The sequence below is a fragment of the Heloderma suspectum genome, chromosome W (genome assembly GCF_057233095.1).
Source record: "Heloderma suspectum isolate Gila_16-S chromosome W, 16-S_ref, whole genome shotgun sequence".
Taxonomy (NCBI): domain Eukaryota; kingdom Metazoa; phylum Chordata; class Lepidosauria; order Squamata; family Helodermatidae; genus Heloderma; species Heloderma suspectum.
The window spans coordinates 67,620,341-67,647,386 of NC_139475.1; the positions used below are offsets into that span (position 1 = coordinate 67,620,341).

Below are 27,046 nucleotides of genomic sequence, written 5' to 3' on the forward strand. Positions count from 1 at the left end.
TGCTTTAAGTATCTGGGGGTGATGTTACAATCTTCAGGGGCAAGGAATGTCCATCATGAGTATGTGGCCAGGATTGGCCAAAGATCTGCTCAGGCTATATTAAAAAAATTTCACACTGATGGAGGGCAATATATACCTGCTGTCCTCAAATTATATCAGCCCAAAACACTATCTCAACTTCTCTATGGGACAACTCTAGGCCCAACATACTCTTGTTTTGGCCTATTAGAAAGAGTTCATTCCAAATTTATAAGGGCAATTTTCCGTATGCCCAGTTGTGTTTCTAACGCTAGTATGTGTTTAGAATCTGGCCTGATTAAAATAGAGGCTAGGGTAAGCCTTGCCTCTATTAACTTTTGGCTCAAATTAAATTATTGCCCGCAAGGATTAACTTCTTTAATCCTTTGGGACAGCTTTCGTTCTTCTTGGCCAACTGCAGTCCATCAAAAGAGTACATTGTTGGGATTCTCGCCACAGACTCTCCTAACGATGGGATTGGGTAAGGCGATGGTAACTACCAAACAGAGTGTGTTAGATACTGAATGGCAGTGTGATATTAGCAGAGTACCAGACTCTCTGGCACCAGAGGACATCAGATACACTGTAAAAATGTCAGGCTATGTATTGTTCTTGGAGTCTCCTACTCTTCGCAGGGCTTTCTCTTTAGCCAGATGGCGAGTACTCCCCTCAGCGGTGCTGGAGGGGAGGTGGAGTAAGACTCCAGTGGCAGAGAGGTTTTGCCCTTGCGGTGTTGGAGTGGTTGAAACAACCGAACATGTTATCTTTTCTTGTCGGTTTTATCAAGAAATCTGTGTAAAGTTTATTTCTCCTCTGCTTAGAAGGTTTCTGGGCAGATCTGATGTCGAGGTTGCCCGGAAGCTTCTTTTAGGTGCTAATATGCAGTGAACCCCCTTCATGGATCACTGCCTTGTTGTGGCGAAGGGGCTTGCGTAACTCAGTGAAGCCATAAGCTATGCCGTGCAGGGCCACCCAAGACGGACAGGTCATGGCAGAGAGTTCTGACAAAATGTGGTCCACTGGAGAAGGAAATGGCAACCCACTCCAGTATTCTTGCCAAGAAAACCCCATGGAACGTATCACAAGGCTAAAAGAGAGGACGCCGGAAGATGAGCCCCTCAGGTCGGAAGGTGTCCAATATGCTACTGGGGAAGAGCAGAGGGTATTTCCAAGTAGCGCCAGAAAGAGTGAAGCGGCTGGGCCAAACCCGAAAGGACACTCAGCTGTGGATGTGTCTGGTGGTGAAAAGAAAATCCGATGCTGTAAAGAACAATATTGTTTAGGAACCTGGAATGTCAGATCAATGAATCAAGGTAAGCTGGAGGTGGTCAAACATGAGATGGCAAGATTGAACATCGACATCTTGGGAATCAGCGAACTCAAATGGACAGGCATGGGCGAATTTAATTCAGGTGACCATCATATCTACTATTGTGGGCAAGAATCCCTTAGAAGAAATGGAGTAGCACTCATAGTCAACAAAAGGGTGGGAAAAGCAGTACTGGGGTACAATCTTAAAAATGATAGAATGATCTCAGTACGAATCCAAGGCAAACCATTCAACATCACAGTAATTCAAGTCTATGCCCCAACCACTGAGGCCGAAGAAGCTGAGGTTGATCGGTTCTATGAAGACCTACAACACCTTCTAGAACTAACACCAAAAAAAGATGTCCTCTTCATCATAGGGGATTGGAATGCTAAAGTAGGAAATCAAGAAATCACCGGGATAACAGGCAGGCATGGCCTTGGTGTACAAAATGAAGCAGGACAAAAGCTAATAGAGTTTTGCCAAGAGAACATGCTGATCATAGCAAACACTCTTTTCCAACAGCACAAGAGGCGACTCTACACATGGACGTCACCAGATGGTCAATATCGAAATCAGATTGATTATGTCCTTTGCAGCCAAAGATGGAGAAGCTCCATACAGTCAGTAAAAACAAGACCTGGAGCTGACTGTGGCTCAGATCATGAGCTGCTTCTTGCAAAATTTCGTCTTAAATTGAAGAACGTCGGGAAAACCACTAAACCGTTCAGGTATGACCTAAATCATATCCCTGATGAATATACAGTGGAGGTGAGGAATAGATTTCAGGGATTAGACCTGATAGACAGAGTGCCTGAGGAACTATGGACGGAGGTCCGTAACATTGTTCAGGAGGCAGCAACGAAATCCATCCCAAAGAAAAAGAAATGCAAGAAAGCCAAGTGGCTGTCTGATGAGGCTTTACAAGTAGCTCACGAAAGAAGGGAAGCGAAAAGCAAGGGAGAAAGGGGAAGATATACCCAACTGAACGCAGAGTTCCAGAGAATAGCAAGGAGAGACAAGAAGGCCTTCTTCAATGAACAATGCAAAGAAATCGAGGAAAACAACAGAATGGGAAAGACTAGAGATCTCTTCAAGAAAATTGGAGATCTCAAGGGAACGTTTTGTGCAAAGACGGGCATGATAAAGGACAAAGAAGGCAGGGACCTAACAGAAGCAGATGAAATTAAGAAGAGGTGGCAAGAATACACAGAAGAACTATACAGGAAAGATCTGAATGTCCCTGATAGCCATGATAGTGCGGTCACTGAACGTGAGCCGGACATCCTAGAGAGTGAAGTCAAGTGGGCCTTAGGAAGCATTAGTAACAACAAAGCTAGCGGAAATGACAGTATTCCAGCCGAACTATTTAAAATCCTAAAAGATGATGCTGTTAAAGTGCTGCATTCAATATGCCAACAAATCTGGAACACTCAACAGTGGCCACAAGACTGGAAAAGGTCAGTTTACATTCCAATTCCAAAGAAGGGCAACGCCAAAGAGTGTTCAAACTACCGCACAATTGCGCTCATTTCACATGCCAGCAAGGTGATGCTCAAAATCCTACAAGCTAGGCTTCAGCAGTATGCGAACCGAGAACTACCGGAAGTACAAGCTGGGTTTAGAAGAGGCAGAGGAACTAGAGATCAAATCGCCAACATTCGCTGCATCATGGAGAAAGCAAGAGAATTCCAGAAAAATGTCTATTTCTGCTTCATTGACTACGCTAAAGCCTTTGATTGTGTGGATCACAACAAACTGTGGCAAATTCTGAAAGTGATGGGAGTACCAGACCACCTTACCTGTCTCCTGAGAAACCTGTACGAGGGTCAAGAAGCAACAGTAAGAACCAGACATGGAACAACCGATTGGTTCAAAATTGGGAAAGGAGTACGACAAGGCTGCATATTGTCACCCTGCTTATTTAACTTATATGCAGAGTACATCATGAGAAATGCCGGGTTGGATGAATCAGAGGTCGGAATTAAGATTGCTGGGAGAATTATCAACAACCTCCGATATGCAGACGATACCACCCTAATGGCAGAAAGCGAAGAGGATCTCAAGAGCCTCTTGTTGAGGGTGAAAGAGGAGAGTGCAAAAGCTGGTTTGAAACTCAACATTAAAAAAACGAAGAACATGTCATCTGGCCCTATCACTTCCTGGCATATAGAAGGGGAAGAAATGGAAGCAGTGACAGATTTTACTTTCTTGGGCTCCAAGATCACCGCAGACGGTGACTGTAGCCATGAAATTAAAAGACGCTTGCTCCTTGGGAGGAAAGCTATGGCCAACCTAGACAGCATAGTAAGAAGCAGAGACATCACCTTGCCGACAAAGGTCCGTCTAATCAAAGCTATGGTTTTCCCAGTAGTAATGTATGGCTGTGAGAGCTGGACTATAAGGAAGGCTGAGCGCCGAAGAATCGATGCTTTCGAACTGTGGTGCTGGAGAAGACTCTTACGAGTCCCCTGGACTGCAAGGAGGTCAAATCAGTCCATCCTAAAGGAAATCAACCCTGAGTGCTCATTGGAAGGACAGATACTGAAGCTGAAGCTCCAATATTTTGGCCACCTAATGCGAAGAGAAAATTCCCTGGAAAAGACCCTGATGCTGGGAAAGACAAAAGAGGCAAAAGGAGAAGGGGACGGCAGAGGATGAGATGGCTAGATAGCATCACGGATGCAATGAATATGAACTTGAGCACGCTCCGGGAGAGAGCGCAGGACAGGAAGGCCTGGCGTGCTATGGTCCATGGGGTCACGAAGAGTCGGACACGACTGAACGACTGAACAACAACAAATGCAGTGAACAGATCCTTGTGCAAGGTTTTTTGCAGCCGCCTGTAAGATCCGTGGGGATATTGCATATAATGCTTTAAAATCCTAATAATATTAATTTTAATCTGTAATAGGTAATCTTAAATAATGTTTTATTGTTCATTTATTGTTTATATTGTTCACTTATTTATTGTTTGGGAACATTCTAGTTTAATGTGACATTTTTAGATTGTTTATACATATGAGCTGGTCGTAGACTGTACTATTAAAATCTCTCTTAAAACTACTCTAACCATTCCAACATACAGGAGAGCATTCATGCTGGCCAAGTTCAACGTGTTCCCTTCTGCACTTTTGCAGGGTAGATATAATGGTACCTTATACTCTGAGTGCTTATGCCCCTGTGAAGCTGGCATGGTGGAGACTGTGGGCCATATACTGCTGCATTATTCCTTCTATTATGATTTTCTGCATATTTTTATTACTCCTATTTTACAAGGAATACCTGGGAGATCTGATGTGTTCTATACAGATTATCTGTTGGCCGACCAGAATACTCAGGAAACCTCTAAGGTGGCCAGATTCTGCGCTGCTGCAATTGTTTGTTGGCATGGGATGACGACAATTGTTTGATAATGTTTTAATTTGTTAAATATTTTACTATTATGAGTGGGTTAGGTGTAATTCTTATTTATTTGTATTTTAACTAATTCCTATTGCTTTAATATTATTGCATTTGTAGTGCTACCTCACTTCGCTGGTCTTGTGACTGTAATAAACTATTATTACATTATTATTACAGAAAGGTGTTAAAAAGCACAATTTAAATGCCAAAAATTGCTGCTGCAGAAAATAATACTTCCTTCCACCTGTCCTGTAAGTGATCTGATTGACCAAGACTCTTCTTGCCTGTATGACAACTCTGTCTCATAGAAACCACTCCAGAATTACAGAATTCAAACCCTTTGGCTTCAAACACACACACACACACACACACACACACACTTTTATTTTTTTTAAAAACTGTACACCTCTTTCCTGCCCTCAAAACAGTGGACACCATTAACGCTGCATAAGTACTCTATCAAATACAAAGGGAAATGGATTTGTGTTTTTTTTTAAAATAGAGGAGTCAATCTAAAAAAAACCCAAGAACAAAAACCATGCCTTAAAATGGATTCCTTACTCGAAAGCCAAGCAGCACGCAGGAAACTGCCTTATACAGAGTCAGGCCCTTGGCCCGTCTCCTGGTCCGTCCAGAGACGATGCTCTGGATGGACCAGAGGCCTGCCTCTGCCTCCAAGGTTTCAGTTCCACATCTTCGCTATGCTCCCAAATCTACAGGTGTTAATGACATGGACATGCGTGGGGTTGTGTCTCCGGCCATGTTTGAAGCAACAGAATCTCTTCCGCCTTTACTGATGGCCAACTCTCGTCAACAAATCTCAGCGGGCTGCCAAACTGGCCAAGGATTTTTGGGATTGCACCATGCACCATTTTCTTCCATTTAACTCTCTCTCTTTTTCTAAGAGCCCAGCGAAAACAGGGTCTCTCTTAAAAAGCCTCCCAGCACAGCCACGCGCGAGCAGGGGGCCACGGGGGGGGGCCGCAACTCACTTTGTGTCATCTGTCACCTCTACCTCCGCAGGGGCGGTGATGGGGGCGTTCGAGTGGCCAGCAGTGGGGTCATCTGTGTTCAGTTCTCCGTTGGTAGAACTCATGACCTAAGGAGGAACAAAAGCCGGGCAGGTGAGCAGGCAAGCAACTCTGGGGGAAGACAAGCAGCGGGTGGTCAAAGGTGGTCCCTCAGCAATCCTTGCCTACACAACACCAGGGGGGCGGTGGGGGGGCGGTGGAGCAGCAATTCAGGCCTGACACAACTGACCTCTTACCACCAACTCACAAGTTTAGGGTCCCTGCTCTGCACCACTTCTTGCACGTCTAGTGGTTTCACACAGAAAGCACCAAAATAAATGCAGAAATGAAGAGACTGTGTGGTCTGGACAGGCTTGCCAGGAAGATGTGGCAAGCTTTCAGACATGACGTGAAATTTCATCAGACATAGACCTGCCCCCACAAAAGCAAAAGGGATCTAACAAGTTCTAATATACCCACACATGATTGTCAGGCGTTCTTTGGCTCAGAGATTAGCAGCAACTGGATCAGGGCATGTAAGAAAAAAATATCTAAAAAGATGGAATACATTTTGGTTTGGGCCAGAATTAAGGTGTCTTGAGGCATCTTAAAGACTAACAAATTTATTACAGCATAAGCTTTTGTGGATACAGTCCATTTCATCAGATGCATGAATCTGATGTCTTTTCTGAAAACCCCACCCCATAAAATTTTGAAAACTTACAATCAACTTCAGAAAGAAGTGCCCCCTTCCTGAGCAAATTTCCCCCTCTCTTTCCTCCCCGCTAACCAAGGTTTCACCTTACATCTGTGCCAGCACAAACCAGGTACCCTCATAACCATAGTTTGCAAACCCACTTCAAACCATGGTTTCAATTGTTGGCATATGAAGATTGGCTGCTTTGCCTTAACCATGCCTGATGTTGGTCAGTGTGTATATGTGAAATTTGAAAGCAGCAAACATTTGAGCCCGGGGGGAGGCAAGGGTGGTGGCATGTACTAAAAAACCGGCCAAAGGCCTTTCCAGATAGTACCACAGGGTGGGAGCTCTACAGTGAACATATTTAGTCATGAGATCTAGAAATCCAGCACAGCTGAGACTACCCAAATGTACTACTCTGCTTTTGGGGGAATAATATGAACCCTGCCAATAGATAACATTGAGGATCTGAGCCTTTTAAATTTAATGTGTGATGGGATTTTGCTGCTAGTTCTATCTGCTATTTTAATTTTGTGATGCCTACTGTGTTATTTTTTTGTACTGACATACATTGCCCTGAGGATATTTATATTGCAGGGTGGCATACAAATTTATTAAATAAAAACAAACAAAGGTCCAAGTTTCCAGTCCTCCGGCGAGTGGGAGACACCCCTGAAAACAAGTGTATGAACCAGAAGAGGCTGGACAGCGCTTTCTAGGATGTGCACCTGGCATATTGCTTAGTGCTCCCTGCTCCCATCCCCAAATGCTTAATTATGAGTCCAAAGGTTTGTTCCCCACTCCATCATAAAGACAAAAAGGAGCAAAGAGCACTTTTTTGGTTTGCACAAATGAAGAAGACCCCAAACTTTGCAACAAGTAAATCTCATACACTGGTATGCAAATATGATTAAAACATGCAGTAGGCTCAGCTAATGCAATCTAGATTTTCAGCCTGTAGAATTCCAGAGCTCCTTTCCAGTCCCTGCATGTGGTAGGATTTTACAGGGAACAGAAAAGCATAGAATACAGTTTCCACAGGTATTTCTGCTTTCGTCTCAAAAAAAGAAAGAAAAAGATTTCCAGGTGGGGAAAGCTGTGCTCTCCCTGGCACTGCCCTGTGTCCTTCCTCGAAATTAGCAAAACCAGAATGAAGCTAAACAGAAAATAATGAAAGCTGGAGAGCCCAGCAATTTCAGGTTTCCTGGCTGCCCAGGTACAGAATTTAAAACGTCTCAAGAGCACGAAAGGCACAGAGACAGGCTCCACATGCAGGCTTCACTGTAATGACGGGGGGGGGGGGGGGGGCATGCAAGGACAGACACCGAGCCTTAAGGCGAAGAAAACTCTGACTACAGTGACAATGACGACCTGCTTCCTGACGGAGTGAGCAGCCTCCCCAGCATTTTAGTGGCACCAACATCACACACACAAACACGTACACACACAGCAGGAACACTGGAGCGCATCTATGCCCAAGAAGTAGCAGAAATGCCCACCAGGGAAGTGCCACGTGCTCCCTTCTCTCCAGAGGCTGCCGGGGGAGAGAGGAGATAGGCATTGGGACTGGGTCTTATCCAAAACCCCAGTGCTCAGAGAACAACCATCTCCTTGGCCTTTTGAGTTAGGAGAGGCTGGATTTTTTTGGGGGGGGGATAGCTCAGAGCTCTTGTTTTGTGGGAACAACTGAGAATGGAAGTCGGTCCAATACAAAGAGCGTGAAGGAGAACAGGAACCCACATTAAATTAAAAAATAAAAATAGAATTAGAAACTCTCCTTTTAAAACTGATTATCTTCGGGCTGCTTCATGAGGCCAAAGTCTCCCACTTCAGGGAGAATGCAGCACACGATGCAGACCATCCACAACACAGCAATGATTCTGTCAAACACACTGGCTTAAAATGGTGCAGCAGGCGTGATCACCAAACTGTGCTGTGGCTGCAGGAGATTTGGACCATGCAAGCCGGTCCTCAGTGTCCACCCTCAGGACACCACTTAAAACCAATCAGAACCTCCTCATCTGATGCCATCTTGTCTCCAACCTCATTTGCTATGAGGGTTATTCAAGAGCAAGGATAAGGTTATCCTTATTCAAGGGAAGGATATTTCTTGTCTCTTCCGGTGTATCTTTGGGAGACAAGCGGTGACCCCAATCCAGAAGGAGAAAGATGTGACTTTAACAGTGCCCCAACCGTCATGGCTCCAGTGGGAGTGGAACTGGACCTAAAAGCGAGTTGGTGCAGACATGGCTGGACACACTCTAGATTAAGGGGGAAGCATGGAACGGCCTGGGTGCAGACAGCAGCTCGTGAGTCCCCCGCCCCCCCTCTCATGTACCTGCACAGAACCCCCAAGCCTGCTGGTTGCCAGATGGGTTCCTAGTGGTTCCTCAGCAGGCTGCTGGCCTGGCTGGGGATCCCAAAACTCCGTCCCCTCGGGTGACTGCTAATGATAGAGGCAGGAAACAAGGGGTGGAGGAATAAAACATGAGATAAAATGAGAAGAGGAGAGAGACAGGGATGGGAGTTCCAGGGGCAAAGGAAATGACAGGTAAAAGGGGTGGGGGGAGGAAAAGAAGTTGTAGTAGAAGTAGTAGAAGTAGCATCCCTAGAAAGTAACTGGCACTGTCAGGACGGGAAAGGGAGAGGATCCATGCTGGAGCATTGGCTCCATTCCCCACTGGATTTGCAATCGCTTCCGAGTTTGCAAGCACGCGCACACGCTGTCACTGGTTCTCAACTCTGTGCTCACATTTTATTGATTGATTGATTGCATTTATATCCCACCTTTTTTCTTCTTGCAAGGAACCCAAGGTGGCTTACGTTGTCCTCCTCCTCCTGTCCATTTTATCCTCACATCAACCCTGTGAGGTGGGTTGGGCTGAGAGTCTGTGACGGGCCCAAAGTCACCCAGTGAGCTTCCATGGCCGAGTGGGGACTAGAACCCGGATCTCCCAGCTCCTAGTCCAGCACTCTCACCACTACACTGCACTAGATCCCACATCCAGATGATTTCCCAGCAGACATGCAATTTCAAAATGCACCACGGGTGAATTCTCATATTCTCTCTCTCCTCACAAACACACATTTTGGTTCCTAAAGAGATGTTCTGAACGATGCTCCAAATCAGAAGCCCAAAAGGTTGAAAAGGAGATCCTTGCGACCCTTCGGACAAGGCCAAAAGGAATGGGCCCTGGTTTTGCATGCCAGACCTCCAAGGTTCAACCCTGGTGTGTCCGGTTCAGAGGATCCCTGGAAGCAAGGCGGGGAGAGGCCTCTTCCTGCCGTTTTGGAGAGCTGCTGCCAGTCGGCATGGAGAGCACCAGGCTCAACGGATCCCTGCTCTGGCTCAGCATCAGGCGCCGTCTCATCCAGCCACACATCCCCACACGCTCACCTACCTGGTGGCATGTCCTGGCTGCCGAGTTATGCTACGCTCTTTCCACCAGGTGGCACCACGCCGCCGCTCCTGCCCCACCCCGCCTGGTCCACCTCCTCTCCACCCCCCACCCCCCAAACAACACTCACCTGCTGTTTGATGTACTGCTGCGCTTTCTCCCTGTTCGGAGGCTGGGCCTGTGCATCGCTCTGAATTGTGCCGATGGGGGTTGGCTGCAAAGAGAAGAGGCGTAAAGGTCTCGGTGGCGGCTACACAACAGCGCGATCGGAACGAGACTCCCGTGATGCGCTACAGAAGGGACTGCCTGGGCGCCTGCTTTGGAGGCCGCGGCTAGCGCAGAAGGCGGCTGCTAGAAGGCTCAGCAGAGCACCCAGCTACACGCGCATCACACCTGTGATAAGAGAGAGGCACTGGCTGCCTATTAGCTACTGAGCCATGTTTCTGTGAACATACAAAGCCCTAAATAACTCGGGACCAGGGTACCTAGCTGACCGCCTTCCCTTATGTATGCTCAGTTGCCCCCAAGACCATCTGAGGAGACCTTACTGGTGGTTTCTTGACCAACAGAAAGAGGCCGGGTAACAGCACGTAAGTGGGCCTTTTTGGCCGTGGTACCTGCCCTTTGGAACAGCCTCCCACACGTGGTTTGAGAGGCAGAAACTGTGGTGACTTTTAATAATCTCTTGAAAACATGCTTGTTCACAGTGACCGGTTCTTGCTTTTGTCCTGTTTTATTCTTGCTGTAAAGTTTTTAATTATTTATTATGTTATATTGGATGTATATAGGTATAAAAACCATTATACATACATTTTAATGTGTTCCTTCTGAGTATTATGCAATACAGAACTATTATAAATAAACAAACAACCATGACCTGCCTCCAATTCAGGCAGGTGGGCCTTAAAATAGGGCCACTGTGGAGCTGCCAATGTTGACTTTAAATGACACCACTCCAAAATCTTCTCTGTTTCCAGCTGTAACAAAATACCAGTAGCAAGACTGCAAGACAGGACTTTCTCGGTGGTTGTCCCCAGACTCTGGAACTCCCTGCTAAGGGAAGCCAGGCTAGCTTCATTACTGGCAGGCATTTTTATTCAGACAAGTGTTTGGCTTTTAACTGAGCTTCTTTGCCGAAGTAGGCTTTATCTGGTAGGGCTGTTTATTTCTCTGGTATAGATGTGCATTTAATTTATTCGCTTTTATGTTTTAATAACAGTTTTGTATTTTGTTCTGTATTTTACTGTTGTTAGCCATCTTGCGCACTACTTGTACTGGAAAGGCAGGATATAAATTAGGACATTTTCAAGCAACTTTGCTCCCTTGTAATATAGCTATGTTCAGGATCTATTCCCTGCACACGGAGGCCATGTTCAGATGGTCATGTCTTGGCTTATTGAGATATGCATAAATCTCTTGAGTATCCAGCCCCTTCACCATGACCCCTGATTAAACCAGGGAGTCTCTAGTTGACCAAACTTTCCCACCTTGTCAGAAATAGGAAACTATGGTTACCAGCTTCGGAACAAGCCAGGATATTGAACTGACTTCAAACCATGGTTTAATATCCTGGCTTGCTCCAAAGCTAGTAACCATAGTTTCCTGGTTTGGACAAACTTATGGCTATTTAGAGGCTTCCTGGTGGATTACAGGTCAAGCAAAGGGGCTCCATGCTCAACGGGGTACAGACAGACAGATCTGAGCATGGACAGAATGCCCTTTCTGTCACCTCTGAGCAGTGGAAACAAGCATGGTGGCACTGATAATTAAGGAGGAGAGCTTCCTTGGCTACAGGTTATGATTGCTAAATGGAGAACCCATGTTCAGAGAGAGTCTACCTCTGAATACCAGTTATTGGAGGATTTATAACAGGGAGGGGGCTACTGCCTTCACAGCCTGGCTTCTGGGCCTCCCAGATGCATCTGGTGGACCAGTGTGGAACCAGGACCCTGGACTAGCTGGACCTTTGTCCAATCCAGAAGGGCCCTTCTTATTTTCCTTCCAAGGTGGATAAGGTGTCTCCACAGCACTGCCAAAAAAAATTAGCATTATCCCTTGGTAATATTCTGGTAATTGTTTTCTAAAGCTTGCAACATATGGTGGTACTTCCCTCAATGAAGAAAAAGCTTATGCCACAGCAGCCTTCCCCAACCTGGTGCCCTCCAGATCGGCTGGACTACAACTCCCACAATCACCAACCATTGGACATGCTGCCTGGAGATGATGGGAGTTGTAGCACCACACATTGCCAGGTTGGTGAAGGCTGTGCCAAAGTATCTCCACTCATTTTTCCCACTGGGCAAAAAGGCACTGTGTGTGCATGCGTGTATAATGCATACCAAAAAAAGTCCCCTGAAGACAGCATCCTGGCCACCGACGATGATTACTTACTAAGGGCTTCCCAGCCCAGTCGTATTCATAATCGAAGACATAGCCGTTCCGGTCAAACAGGTCGGTGAAGAGCTTCCGCAGGTAGTCGTAGTCCGGCTTCTCAAAGAAATCCAGACGCCGCACATAGCGGAGGTATGTGGCCATCTCCTCTGCAAGAGACAAAGGCACCCCTCGCAGATCAAAACACAGCCTGCGGCCAGAAACAATGGCCTGGAGCAGCAAGTCAAGTGGCTGGAGCTGCAGAGAGGGTGGGAGGGGGGGTGGAACCCCCATTGGCTTTTCCTGTTCTGCCAACAGACCAGGCATGTGTTTATTGCACAATTATGCAGAGAAGACAGGTAGGCAGAGTGCTGGCTCAGAATTCAGCTTCCAGTGCATTTTAGCTGTGTGTGTGTGTGTGTATGTATGAATGCATATATATATATATAATGCTAAAATGCACTGGAAGCTGAATTCTGAGCCAGCACTCTGCCTACCTGTCTTCTCTGCATAATTGTGCAATAAACACATGCCTGGTCTGTTGGCAGAACAGGAAAAGCCAATGGGGTTTCCAGTGGTTGTGGGGTGGAGCTTCAGTGGGGAGCTCATGGATTCTGGCCCTTCTACGATAAAAACTAGTATAAAGTCATGCAAACTTGTTTGCAAATTTGTACACTGGTAAACTGGCCACTTAAGCCAGGATTTCAGGCACACAATCTGGATCGCCTGGGGCCAGACTTCGGATCTCTGCCTCAATTCGCAAAAGGCCTTGGCTCTGCGTGCCACTCCTACTCCAAACCCAACTCTAGTCCCTCAAGACTCTTTGGCCGCAATGCTACGCACACTTCTTTGGGGAGTAGGTCTCATTGAATTCAGAGGGCCGTACTTTCGAGTAAATACTGCATAGGGTTGCAGTGCTGGCTTGGCACGTCGCACATCCTCATCCACCCTCCTCCCTCTGCCCCAATCCTGCCAAGACTTACACCCTTGCCAATTACCAACATAATTGGCTACTTTGCCTTGCTGACCACTGAAAAATGTATTGATTCAGGAACTGAAATAATCTTTCAATGCTATCAGTTACTAGAGTTTGTTATTAGAATGTGTTATGTACCTTAATTGTCTATAGGAGTTCCTGATTAAAACTATGTACAGTCAAAACAGAACATACCAGGATTCCATAGACTGATATGACTGATATAATTATGACTGAAATGGTTCTTATGACACTAATATGATTGTTTAAAAACAACCATATTGTTGTTTGATTAATGCAGATATTCATTTCTCTTATATTCTCTTAGAAACGGGCAACTAAAATGATCCAGGGGCTGGAGCTTCTCCCCTATGAAGATCACAACAGCTGGGATTGTTTAGCTTGGAAAAAAGGAGGGTGAGGGGAGACGTGAGAGAGGTCTACAAAATTATGCCTGGGGTGGAGAATGTGGAGAGGGAGACATTTGGGTCAACAACACTACAAGCGAGAAGGATCTTGGAATTGTTGTCAATCACAAGCTGAATAAGAGCCAACAATGTGTTGTGGCTGCAAAAAAGGCAAATACTCTTTTGGGCTGCATTAATAGAAGCTAGGGATGGACGAAAGTCCCTTACCTGTCCTTGAACCTTGCTTTGTGGTGGGGGGGAGGCGCTTCGCTTCTTCCCCCGAAGTTCATGCGAGGGGGGGAGGCGCCCCACCTCGCCCGGCCAAAATTCAGGCCGGGCGGGAGGCGCCCCATCCCTCGCCGGCGAAATTCAGGCCGGGTAGAAGCGCCCCGTCTACCCAGCCGCGGAAAAAAAAAAAACAAAACAAAACACCACCCCCGTGATAGGCTACGTAACGATTAACGTAGCCTATCACGGCTAGATTTCCAAAGTCAGCCGTGATAGGCTAGGTAAATCATTACATAGCCTATCACGGGTGACTTTGGAAAAAAAAAAAAAAACGCGTATGCAAATGGCAGCCCCCATAGGGAGCCGCCATTTGCGTTCCTTATTTGGTCCCTGTAGTCTACGTAAAGATTTAGGTAGACTACGGCGAAAATAAGGGCAACGCAAAAGACCGGCTGCCGCCCCTGACGAAGACCTGACGAAGACCCGACGAACCGCCGCCGGGACCCGCCGCTGGGAGGGACATTCGTGAAAGGTACGTCCCATCGGGGGGGGGGGGGGCGGAGAATTTCACCGCCGATTTCGGGGGGCCGAATGCGTTGGCACTCAGCCCCCCGAAGTTTCGGGGAGAAATTCTCCCCCATCCCTAATAGAAGCATAGCTTCCAAATCCCGGGAAGTACTAGTCCCCCTCTACTCAGCACTGGCTAGGCCTCATCTGGAGTACTGTGTCCAATTCTGGGCACCACACTTGAAGAAGGATGCAGACAAACTGGAGAGGGTTCAGAGGAGGGCAACGAAGGTGATCACGGGACTGGAAACAAAGCCCTATGAGGAGAGACTGAAAGAAGTGGGCCTGTTTAGCCTTGAGAAGAGAAGACTGAGGGGAGATACGATAGTGCTCTTCAAGTCCTTGAAAGGTTGTCACAGAGAGGAAGGCCAGGATCTCTTCTCCATCATCCCAGATCCAGCAGAACATCAGGGAAAACGTCCTGACTGTAAGAGCAATACAACAATGGAACCCATGACCTAGGGAGGTGGGGGGCTCTCCCACACTGGAGGCGTTCAAGATGAGGCTGGACAGCCACCTGCTGGGGATGCTCTGACTTGGATTCCTGCATTGAGCAGGGGGTTGGACGTGATGGCCTTGTGGGCCCCTTCCAACCCTACTATTCTGTTTCTATGATTTTATGATTTGTCTCCCTCCCTCATAAACCTAGAACCCAACAGGGTCCTCCCATGAAGCTCAGTGGTGGGAGGTTCGGGACAGATAGAAGGAAAGCCTTCGTCCCACAGGGCAGAGTCAAACTATTGAACTCACTACCACAGGATGTAGTGATGGCCACCCATTTGGATGGCTGGGAAAGGGGGGTGGACAAAGTCCTGGAGGAGGAGAAGTCTATCTACTAGTCTTGATGGCTATGTGCTAATGCCAGTACCAGAGGTGGTATGCCTATGTGCACCAGCTGCTGGGGAACATGGGCGGGAAGGTGCTGTTGCTCTTGTGTCCTGCTTGTGGGTTTCCCGTGGGCAGCTGGTTTATTTATTTGTTTAGTTATTAATCGCCCATCTGGCTGGTTACCCAGCCACTCTGGGCGATGTACAGCATATATAATAAAACAGTTTAAAACAATAAAATTCCACAGTAAAAACATCATTTTTCTAAAAATACCCTAATACACCCTAAATGCCTGCCTGAACAACCACGTTTTTAATGCACGGCGGAAGCTCATTAAAGAGGGGGCATGGTGGAGTTCCCTAGGGAGGGAGTTCCACAGAGTGGGGGCCACCACAGAGAAGGCCCTCTCCCTCGTCCCCACCAGTCTAGCTGTCCTGGCTGATGGGACAGAGAGAAGGCCATCCGAGGCTGATCTCGTTAAGCGGCCTGTCTGGTGTTGCTGGAGGAGCTCCTTGAGGTAGGCTGGGCCGGAACCATATAGGGTTTTAAAGGTCAAAACCAACACCTTGAATTTGGCCTGGAAAACAACTGGTAACCAGTGCAACTCCTTCAGCGCTGGAGTGATGTGATCTCGCCAGCAGCTGCCTTTAGTCAGGTGGGCCGCCGCGTTCTGCATCAGCTGCAGCTTCTGAACCGTCTTCAAGGGTAACCCCACGTAGAGCACATTACAGTAGTCTAGACGAGAGGAGACCAGGGCATGTACTACTGATGGGAGCAGATGGTCAGGAAGGAAGGAGTGCAGCTGCCGTATCAGATGGAGTTGGTACAGCGCTGTCCGGCTCACGGCTGACACCTGAGCCTCCACAAACAGCTGGGAGTCTAAAGTGACCCCCAGGCTGTGGGCCTGGTCTTTCAAGGGTAGCCGTACCCCATTCAACACCAGGTCAACATCCCCCAGCCTCCTCTTGTCTCCCACCTGAAGTACCTCGGTCTTGTCACGGTTCAGCTTATTCCTCCCCATCCAGCCACTCACCGTCACCAGACATTTGGACAGGGTTTCCACGGCCAACCTTGGTGAAGATTTGAATGAGAGGTAGAGCTGCGTGTCATCCGCATATTGATGACACCACACCCCAAACCTCCTGATGATTGCCCCCAGCGGCTTCACATAGATGTTAAATAGCATCGGGGAGAGGATGGAACCCTGTGGCACCCCAGATGTGAGCGGCCATGGATCTGACACCTCCTCTCCCAGTGCTACCCTCTGGTACCTGCCGGAGAGGAAGGACTGGAACCACCGCAATACGGTGTCTCCAATGCCCAACCCCTCCAGGCAGTCCAGGAGGATACTGTGGTCAACGGTATCAAAAGCTGCTGAGAGGTCAAGGAGAAAAAGGAAGGAGCATTCGCCCCTATCCAGAGCCCTCCTCATATCATCCACCCAGGCGACCAAGGCCGTTTCTGTCCCATGCCCAGGCCTGAAGCCCGACTGAGATGGATCTAGATAATCGGCTTCCTCCAAGTGTGCCTTCAGCTGCATCGCCACCACCCGCTCAATCGCCTTGCCCAAAAATGGCAGATTCGAGACTGGGCAAAAGTTGTTCAGAACTTGGGGATCCAGGGAGGGCTTCTTTAAGAGCGGTCTAAGCACTGCCTGCTTGAGGGCTGATGGCGTCAGTCCCCGCTCAAGGGAGGCGTTCGCCACCGCCCTGATCCCCTCGCCCAGCCTCTCCCTGCAGCTCATAATGAACCAAGATGGGCAGGTATCAAGGAAGCTGGCGGTCGGCCTTACAGATGACAGCACCGTCGGCTTCATCAAAAGGAAGAAGCTGGAACTGATCCCACAAAACCAGTTTGCCACAGGCCGCCTCTCGCTCGCTAACTGTATCCACGGCGCACGGAGTAACACTCCTAATCCGATCAGTTCTATCTGCAAAGTGCCTTGCCAAGGCCTCACAGGAGGCCTTGGAATGCTCCGACGGTTCCGGAGCCACTGGGCCAACCAGGCTCCGGACCACCTGGAACAGCCTCCTGGGACAGCACTCTGCAGACGCGATGGAGGCAGCATAATATTCCCTTTTGCTGCCTTCACCGCCCCGCGATAGGCTGAAGATACAGCTCTAGCCCGTGTCTGATTGTCTTTGGAGCGAGACTTCCGCCCCCGGCGCTCCAGCCGTCTCACCTCCTGCTTCAGGGCTCGCAACCACGGATTGAACCATGGTGCAGTCCGAGCCCTGTTCAGGGGGAGAGGGCGTTCCGGAGCCACCCGATCTAATGCCCCAGTGATTGCGGCATTCCAGCCACCCGCCAGGGTCTCGACCGAGTGGCCGTTGGCATGCCCCAGAGAATCCCCAAACGCGTTCAGGAATCCATTCGGATCCATAAGACGCCTGGGGAGGACCATTTTAATGGGTCCTCCACCCCTGCAGAGGGGTTGTGGGACCGAGAAGTCCGACGTCACCAGAGAGTGCTCTGACCATGACAAGGGGGTGGTGGATATACCCTCGACTTCCAGTTCACTCCCCGCTTCTCCAGAAGCAAACACAAGGTCTAGCGCATGACCGGCTACATGGGTGGGCCCACTTGGAATAGGGTGCAGCTCCTGGGAAGCCATGGTCTCCATGAAGTCCCGAGGTGCCCCCGTGAGGACGGCCTCTGAATGTACGTTGAAGCCCCCCAACACCAGTAAGTTAGGGGACTGCACACGCACGTCGGAGACCACCTCAAGTGCCTCAGCCAGGGAGTCGGTCGTGCAGCGGGGTGGATGGTGCACGAGCAGAATCCCCAGACTGCCCTTCTGGCCCAACCTCCAGTACATGCACTCCGCAACCTTGGTCTCCTGGAGAGGGGGTCTGGTGAAGACCAAGAGCTCCCGGTAGATATCAGCCACTCCCCCTCCCCGATCCCCAGCCCTCGGCTGCTGTGCATACGAAAACCTGGCTGGGCACATGGCCGCCAGAGCTGGAGCAGCGGCCTCAGCCAGCCAGGCCTCCATACCACATGCCAGGTCCGCACGCTCATCACGGATCATGTCATGGATGAGGGATATTTTCTGGGTAACAGACCTGGCACCGTGGTTGGCCACGGTGTGAACAGAATGCTGGACTAGATGGACCCTTGGTCTGATCCAGCAGAGCTCCTCTTCTGTTCCTATATTTTGATGTGTACCATCAATTATGATGTATTTGTGATATATATTATGTGATTTTGACTGATATGGTTGTTATGACATTGATAGAACTGTTATAAATGGTATACAGGCACTGGAAAGATTCACTCCCTTTACAATTTGATGTTTACCATCAAGGCAAAAGGAGAAGGGGACGGCGGAGGATGAGATGGCTAGATAGCATCACTGATGCAATGAATATGGACTTGAGCACGCTCCAGGAGAGAGCGCAGGACAGGAAGGCCTGGCGTGCTGTGGTCCATGGGGTCACGAAGCCTCGGACACGACTGAGAGACTGAACAACAACAACAACAACAACAACAACTTTATTTATAAACATTGTATAAAACTATCTTACTGTTTCAGTGCAGTGTTTTAGGGCCTCTTGCACCTTGTTTGTTTTTTTCGAGCTGTTACTTTTGTCCTTTTTGTTTTGCATAGTTGATTTGGTACCAGCATCCTGACAGTTGTGAAAGCCAAATGGGAGAAGAGTATTTGGGTTTCATGGATCAAGCTGGTCCCCGTTACATAACCAACTGACTGGGGGAAGGTATCCTTCAGAACAGAAAAGGAGCCCTGTTGGATCAGACAAAAAAGCCCCAACTCGCCCAGCATCCTCTTTCCAACAGAAGCATCTCTCTGATGCCTTCCAGCCCTGCTTGCAGGCTTTTTGGTAGCAATAGCCCTCTCCAGAAGGGCTCAGAGAGAGAGAGAGGGAGCCCAAGCCAGAGCGTGAGCCAGAGACACAGAGCGAGACACAGAGAGGCAGAGCTCAGTGGCCAAAGAGAGCTGTATGACTATTGGAAAATGGGGTAAAAAAAGAAAACCGGGGGGAGGGGGGGAATGGAATGGTATGTTGTGGTAGAGGACCCATCCAACAACTCCTCTCTTAAAGGCATCTGAGCCAGTGACTGTCACTGTGTCATGTGGCAATGCTTACCAGGGAAGTTTTCACAGAGCACTTCGACTGGGGTTGCTCTCTTGGTGTCACCGATCTTCTGATACCGCTCCTTCAGTGTGTCTGCCTAGAGAGAGGACGGGAGGGGAGAAAAAAGCAGCAGATCAGTCTGAGGGAATGAGGGGACAACTGAGCCTTCAACAGGCCCAGTGGGAAAAGATTGCTAAGCAAAAGACAATCACCCAGCCAAAAATCGGTCTGCCCCCTACAGCCTCTGGCTGAGTTGCTGTGACCTCACAGAATGTTCATCAACATTTTATTTGCTGCATGGGGAGGGTGAAGGTACAGCCCTGACAGTTCTCTGCTCTGCAGGTGCCTTGGTGAAATACACCTTGCTGGCTTGTGGGGCAGTGTCAAAGCCAGGATGACACAGCTGAATCTTTGGGCAGCCAATGTGTGGAAATGGTCCCAGCTTGTGGGATGGGGACTGGATCCAACATGTGAGCAGGGCTTGTACGTGTTCCACAACAGCACTACATGGAGGAAATCACCGGGGGGTGCAGAGTTCAGGAGGCCAAGGACCTCAGCATTTTGTTTTACAATTAAACCCAAAAGAATACATCTAAGTTTCTAGCCCTCAAGAAGCTGACACTTGAAAGCACACAGGTAGTGATTAACAGAATCCCAAAAGTTAGTGCTGAGCAGGATTTCTAGAGCCCCTTCCCACTATTGACAAAAGTAGAATATGGCTATATACGATACACACACACACACACACACACACGTTCATTTGCTTAAATTTGAATGGTTTCCACAGAGACAGAACTCACCTTGAGGCCCTGCCAGGGCAGACTCCCCCGGAGGAAGTACATGAACATGTGACCAAGTGCTTCCAGGTCATCTCTGCGGCTTTGTTCTGCAGAGGAGACAGAAAGAGACAGTTGTGTTGAGTCAGGGGCTATTCTGCAGCATTGAGTTATTAGCACCCTTTTAACATTGGACAGCATACTACAAAGGCTTAAAAAACATTTTTAAAAAATACATGAATACTTCAACAAAATATCACAATATACAGCTTCATTATTTGCCTAATTAAATATGACAAAATTCCTTCTATTACTGCCCATTTCTTTAATAAATAAAATTATTCACTGGTGTTGTTGTTCCGCTTAAATAACTGCTTGTGTGTCCAGTGTGGTGGCAGTAATTCAGACATAGCTTGATGGACAAATTGTAATTGCACACTTTTGTAAAAAAAAAAAAAAAAAAGTTTTGGCAGTTCCACTCTTAGCTGTCCAGAGCTATTCCACACCCCTCCTCTGTGCAGGATTTAGTGGAATAATCATCAAGGACAAAAAATAAATACATTAAAAAAATAGAGGATGTGCTCCTGATATTTCTCTGCAGGTACCTTGGGAGCTTGCTCTGCGGGTACCTTAACGATGTCAGACAGTGTTGGCAGCCCCATTTGCTTTTTTTTAACCAGCAGAACTCCTGGTCTTTCAGCTGCTGTGTTGCAGACCTGAATTCAACACACACAACCCATTTTAAGCCTGCTCTAACTCCTGCTATTTTTATGAGTTGGTTTTTACTGCTGCATGTGTAAGCCACTTCGAGGGCCTGATCTGCGTCTGAAAGCAGGCCAGAAATATTTAAACAAGCTTTAAAAAAATATTTTAAGGTGGTTGATACTAACACACACACACACACCCATTCACTCACCTTCAAACAGCAACACTTGCTTCTGGCCGCCCCCACCCTGCTTCTCCTCTCTGTACTCAAGGTATATAAACTGACTCACTTTGTCATAGAACTATAGAATGGTAGGGTTGGAAGGGGCCTACAAGGCCATCGAGTCCAACCCCCTGCTCAATGCAGGAATCCAAGTCAGAGCATCCCCGACAGGTGGCTGTCCAGCCTCGTCTTGAAGGCCTCCAGTGTGGGAGAGCCCACCGCCTCCCTAAGTCATAGGTTCCATTGTCGTATTGCTCTAACAGTCAGGACGTTTTCCCTGATGTTCAGCTGGAATCTGGCTTTCTGTCACTGGGGCCCATTCTTCCGTGTCCTGCACTCTGGGATGAACAAGAAGAGATCCTGGCCTTCCTCTCTGGGACAACCTTTCAAAGACTTGAAGACTGCTATCTTATCTCCCCTCAGTCTTCTCTTCTCAAGGCTAAACAGGCCCAGTTCTTTCAGTCTCTCTTCATAGGGCTTTGTTTCCAGGCCCCTGATCATCTTTGTTGCCCTCCTCTGAACCCTCTCCAGCTTGTCTGCATCCTTCATAAAGTGTGGTGCCCAGAACTGGACACAGGACTCCAGATGAGGCCTAACCAGTGCTGAGTAGAGGGGAACTAGTACTTCCCGGGATTTGGAAGCTATGCTTCTATGAATGCAGCCCAAAAGAGCATTGGCCTTTTTTGCAGCCACATCACATTGTTGGCTCATATTCAGCTTGTGATCGACAACAATTCCAAGATCCTTCTCGCTTGTTGTGTTGTTGAGCCACGTATCCCCCATCTTGTAACTGTGCATTTGGTTTCTTTTTCCTAGGTGCAGAACTTGGCATTTATCCCTATTCAATGTCATTCTGTTGTTTTCTGCCCACTGCTCCAGTCTATCCATCACTTTGAATTTTGTTTCTGTCTTCCAAAGTATTAGCTATCCCGCCCCATTTTGTGTCATCTGCAAATCTGATCAGCATTCCCTGCACCTCCTCCTCCAAGTCATTAATAAAAATGTTGAAGAGCACTGGGCCCAGGACTGAGCCCTGCGGTACCCCGCTCGTTCCCTCTCCCCAGTTTGAGAAGATCCCATCGATAAGCACTCTTTGAGTCCGATTCTGTAGCCAACTGTGGATCCACCGGATCGTTGTTTCAGCTAGCCCACTTTGAGCTAGTTTGCTCATCAGGACATCATGGGGCACTTTGTCGAAAGCTTTGCTGAAGTCGAGGTATATGATGTCTACAGCATTCCCACGGTCCACAAGGGAGGTGACTTGATCAAAAAAATGAGACCAGATTTGTCTGGCAGGACTTGTTTTTGACAAATCCATGTTGGCTTTGAGTAATCACGGCATTGTTGACAAGGTGCTTCCAGTTGGATTGCTTTATGATCTGCTCCAGAATTTTCCCAGGGATTGATGTCAGACTGAGTGGTCTGTAGTTCCCAGGTTCCTCCTTTTTACCCTTTTTGAAGAGAGGGACAACGTTAGCCCTCCTCCAGTCATCTGGCACTTCCCCCGTCCTCCATGATTGCTCAAAGAGAATAGACAGCGGTTCTGAGAGTTCTTCTGCCAGTTCCTTTATTACTCTGGGTTGCAGTTCATCTGGCCCTGGAGATTCGAGCTCATTCAAAGTAATTAGGTGTTCCTTGACCATATGCCTATCGATCTCAAGCTGCAATCCTGCCCCTTCAGCCTGTACTTCGCCTTTGCCAGGGGGGATATACAACCTCTTTTGGGAGAAGACTGAGCCAAAGTAGGAATTGAGCACCTCTGCCTTTTCTTTGTCATCTGTTATCGTTTTGCCGTCCTTATTTAATAGCTGAACCACCATTTCTTTCCTCTGTCTTTTACTATGCACGTAGCTGAAGAAAGCCTTTTTGTTGTTTTTAGCATCCCTCGCTAACCTCAGCTCGTTCTCAGCTTTAGCCTTCCTGACGCCATCCCTGCAATTCTGTGCTTCCTGCCTGGACTCTTCCTTTGTTACTTGGCCTTCTTTCCACTTCCTATATGTGTCCTTTTTTGTTTTCAGGTCATCCCTAAGCTTTTTGTGAAGCCACATTGGCTTCTTCTGTTGTCTTCCACCTTTTCTTCTTGTTGGAATTGCTTGTGATTGTGCCTTGAGAATTTCCTTTTTTAGAAGCTCCCACCCATCTTGGACTCCTTTTCTCGCTAGCATCGCTTGCCATGGGACCTTACTGATCATTGTTCTGAGTTTATTAAAATCAGCTTTCCTAAAATCCAGGGTACGCGTCTGACTACGCTCAGATTTTGCTTCCCTTAGAACCAAGAACTGAAGTACAACATGGTCGCTTTTCCCTAGAGTTCCTGTAACTGCTACTATCAGCCCACAAAATTGTGTAACACCATGACGGCGAGCCCTACTGGGTCAAAAATCAGCAGCCCATCCAGTGAAGAATCCTGCTTCCCATCATGGACAACGAAACACCTCTGGGAATCCCATAGTCTGGGCATGGGGCCAACAGCCTTTCCCTGTCTCTAGCATATGGAATTCAGAGAGAACAAGAGATTGCCTTGGCCTGTGGGGGTTCTATAGCTTGTAGAGAGCACCATTGCCCCCAGAGGCCCATTTGTGGGGCACGTGTGAAAGGGGCACGTGCGCTGCTCCTAAACTCTGGGATTCCCCCCCCCCAAACTATGATTGGCCCCCACTCTCTTGGCTTTCAGAAAGGCCATGAAGATGAATCACTTTAATTTAGCATTTTACATTATGTACTGGCTGCTGTACAGACAGGCAGGCCAACAAGAGGGCCAGGAAGGGGGGGAGGGAGGGAGAGACTGAGTGTGTGCGCATGTGTGCGTTGGGGGGGGATATGGCGGGGGGGCTGCAGTAAGAGGATGGGGTGACTCCACCCAGGTTTTGCTTTGCGTCTGCCACTGCTGGCATGCAGCATCCTGGTGAAAAAGGTTCCCCATCCCATGCTATACAAATATTTATCTGGGACTAAATCCCATTGAACACAGTGGAATTTACTTCAGAGAAGTCATGCACGATCAGTCCAAAGAGATCAACAGATCAAAAGGAGGTTGTGTCCATAAGAGTCTCCATTTACAAGCGTTGTAAAGGAATCATCCATTTTTGCTCAGGAAGGATCAGGTTTAGCAAAGACTGCCCTAACTGGGGGATTAGTTTCTCCAGAAGAGCAATTTTAGAAGCGAAGGTTTAACATGGAAGGACTTCTGTCTGCCGCAATATTATTTATGAGCCTTTTTAAGGTATTGCCTTGGGTCAAAACAGGTTCACGGGAATCCCCCCCCCCCCCCCCCCAAGATACACCTTTCAATTCCCCACCAGATAACATTTCAACTAGTGCCTCTGGTTCACCTTTCCCCAGGTGTGTGTTGATGCTCATGTAACGCGCTGTCCCCGTCAGGCTTTTGTGCTCTCGGTATGGGATGTGTTTTTTGGTCTCTGGATCAATATACTCTTTGGCCAGGCCGAAGTCAATGATGTGGATGGTGTGCTGGCACTTGCTTCCGGGCCGCCCCACCAGGAAGTTCTCTGGCTTGACGTCTCTGTAGATCAGACTTTTGGTGTGAACATACTCCATCCGCGTGATCTGGGGGAGGAAGGGGGGGGGCAACCATCAGGATTGCACGCATGCTTAAAAAGTAAAAAACAGCATTTAAAATTTTGGGCCTGGAAAAGCTGGATTCTGGAAAGTTTCTGCAGTATTCCAGCCTTGTAAATAACCTCATAAAAGCTACTGGCCTGATTTTTATTTCTTTTAACTAGCCTACCAAAAAGCTAGCAGTGACCTAGTATGCACGATTAAACAACTCATGGTCTGTTAACCATGGGCTGTTTGGGAGTTTGTGGGAGTGCACTTCTGATGCACTAAATCACCTGAGGATGCCCAGTCCCTGGGCTGTTCTCCATGACATACAAACCCAGAATTCTGGGTTGTTGAGGGAGAAACAACCTAGCGTTCTAACCCAAGAACAAACCATGTGTTGAACAAGCCATGGGTTGTTTAATTTTATGAACCGGGTCACTGTGTGTTTCCATTCTGTCTGCAGAGGAGGGGAAACTGCCTCTTCCTCCAGGGCCAGCGTGGAAGAACACAAGCTTCTAGCCTCTTAGCAGGCTAGTTAAACAAAAAAGCACCTTTTACCAAGTGGACCAGCAGAGGAGGGATGGAACCCTCCAATCCTCCTCCACCAGCCAATGAAACACTCAAGGCAGCTGATGAATAGAATTAGAACAGATCCAGGTTTTTAAACCATCATCCAAAAATATTTTAAGACAAGTGCAGGAAAAAAGAGTGATATAATCAGAGAGCTTTGGCTATTGGGTGGTATAGAAATGAAATAAATAAATAAGGGAGACAAAAATCATGGAGAAGCCAGGCCAAAGGCTCTTGCTAGAATAAAAATACGATGGCAGAAGATGGATAATGCGAGACAAGATGGATCTTCCCTGGGGCTCTCCAGATGCATTGGACTGCAACTCCCATCAGCCTGGGGTGATGGGAGTTGTAGTCCAACACTTCCGGAGAAAGCCAAGTTGGAGATGCCTGCTGTAAAGAATCAGGAGGTATGGAGGCAACAACTGCCCATCCGTGGAGGGTGTCTCCAGTTTCTCTAGGGTAGTGCTGGTCTCTAAGACGGGTGGCTCACCAGCTGGATGGCAATCATGAGGACTGTCTTGAGAGTGAATGTCCGGTCGCACAGGTCAAAGAGGTCTTCCAGGCTGGGGCCCAGCAGTTCCAAGACCATGGCGTTGTACTTCCCGCATGGGCCAAAGTAGTAGACCTGAGGGATCCCTTCTGGAAGGGGTGGAGAAGAGGGAGAGAGATAAAGAAGAGGTGAGCCCGGCAGCACATGTAGATTTGCGAGGCACCATGTATATGACAGTATTATTCTAGATACTGTAGTTGCAGAAATCCTGGCCTGCCGGGCTTCGCAGTCCAGCATGGGTTCCCCCAGGGGGTAGGGCTTGGCCTCCAAGTGAAGGAATTCCCCCACCCCAGAGGAATCTCCAGCATTATCTCCAAACTGAGATTGGAGATAACAGCCAGGATTTCCCTGTGTTCTGCTCTCCCTCCCATGGCAGCAGGCAGCAGGGTACTTGGCTGACACTAGGAAGTATGTACTAGTAGCAAACTCATCACAGTGCCTATCCCAAACTACACCACTGAAACACAAGAGGGAGGTATCAGCAGGCTTGGAGGAATTGCATGTTTTGCAGAACCAAAACCCGCAAAGGATGGGGAGCCCCAAAACAGCCCAATGAGGACTGGACACACTCAGTGGCCACACAGTGCCAGAAGACTGTTTTTATCTTCTTTTATTTATATCCCACCTTTCCCCCCAAAAGGGTGCTCAAGGTGGACAACAATACAGAAACAGATTAAAAAGAAAAATCTTAATCAAAATTTAACATAGAACAGAATGGAGTAACTTGGTAAGGGGTATACCAGGCTGGCAAGCACCCTGAACAGGAGAAAGTCCACACTGCTTTTTGTTGCAGGTCCAACTCATAGTCCTTATAATCCCTGGGTTAGGGAAAGCCTCAAAGCCTCCCCTAAATGTGGATCCAAATGTTAATCCTACACAACACTGCCACTCACTCTCACAAGGCCCACCAGGAAACCCAAACCAAGGTTCTGTGGGAACTGTAGTCCCGTGTTGGACTACAACCCCATCACCCCCACCCAGGATGGCTATTTGTCACACTGGCTGGGAATGCTGGGAGTTGTAGTCCAGTTGTACATCTAGAGGATGCCAGGTTGGAGAAGGCCACAGAGTTCCTAACACCATGACTAAGAGCACAACACTATGCGTGTTTAGACAGAAAAAGTCTTACAATCCTATGTTTAGACAGAAAGAAGTCCTACAACTCCCAGCATTCCCCAGCCAGCCGGCTAGGGAATGCTGGGAGTTGTAGGACTTTTTTCTGTCTAAACATCCATAGGACTGCAGCCTAACCTATTCATTGATCTGATTTGTATGCCACCCTTCAATATACAATTACCAGGGCATATCAATGTCTTAATATACAGTCAGGGCCAGCAATACT

The 27,046-nt window shown here is 48.0% G+C and overlaps 1 protein-coding gene across 5 annotated transcripts in view; it reads right to left on the reverse strand.

Annotated features, from left to right (window-relative positions):
- The window catches only part of LOC146334130 (casein kinase I), a 74,034-nt gene that overhangs the window by 10,529 nt on the left and 36,459 nt on the right, over window positions 1-27,046 (reverse strand). For 4 of the 5 annotated variants that reach the window (XM_084825265.1, XM_084825262.1, XM_084825260.1 and 1 more), the window contains 7 exons: window positions 25,645-25,793; window positions 24,350-24,584; window positions 20,114-20,199; window positions 19,326-19,410; window positions 12,232-12,380; window positions 9,971-10,054; window positions 5,725-5,831 (listed from right to left, as the gene is read on the reverse strand). In XM_084825265.1, coding sequence (XP_084681391.1) covers window positions 5,725-5,831; window positions 9,971-10,054; window positions 12,232-12,380; window positions 19,326-19,410; window positions 20,114-20,199; window positions 24,350-24,584; window positions 25,645-25,793 — 895 coding nt within the window. Of the gene's footprint in view, window positions 1-5,724; window positions 5,832-9,970; window positions 10,055-12,231; window positions 12,381-14,268; window positions 14,814-19,325; window positions 19,411-20,113; window positions 20,200-24,349; window positions 24,585-25,644; window positions 25,794-27,046 lie in introns of those variants that run through there. The other variant, XM_084825261.1, reaches the window with a different exon arrangement.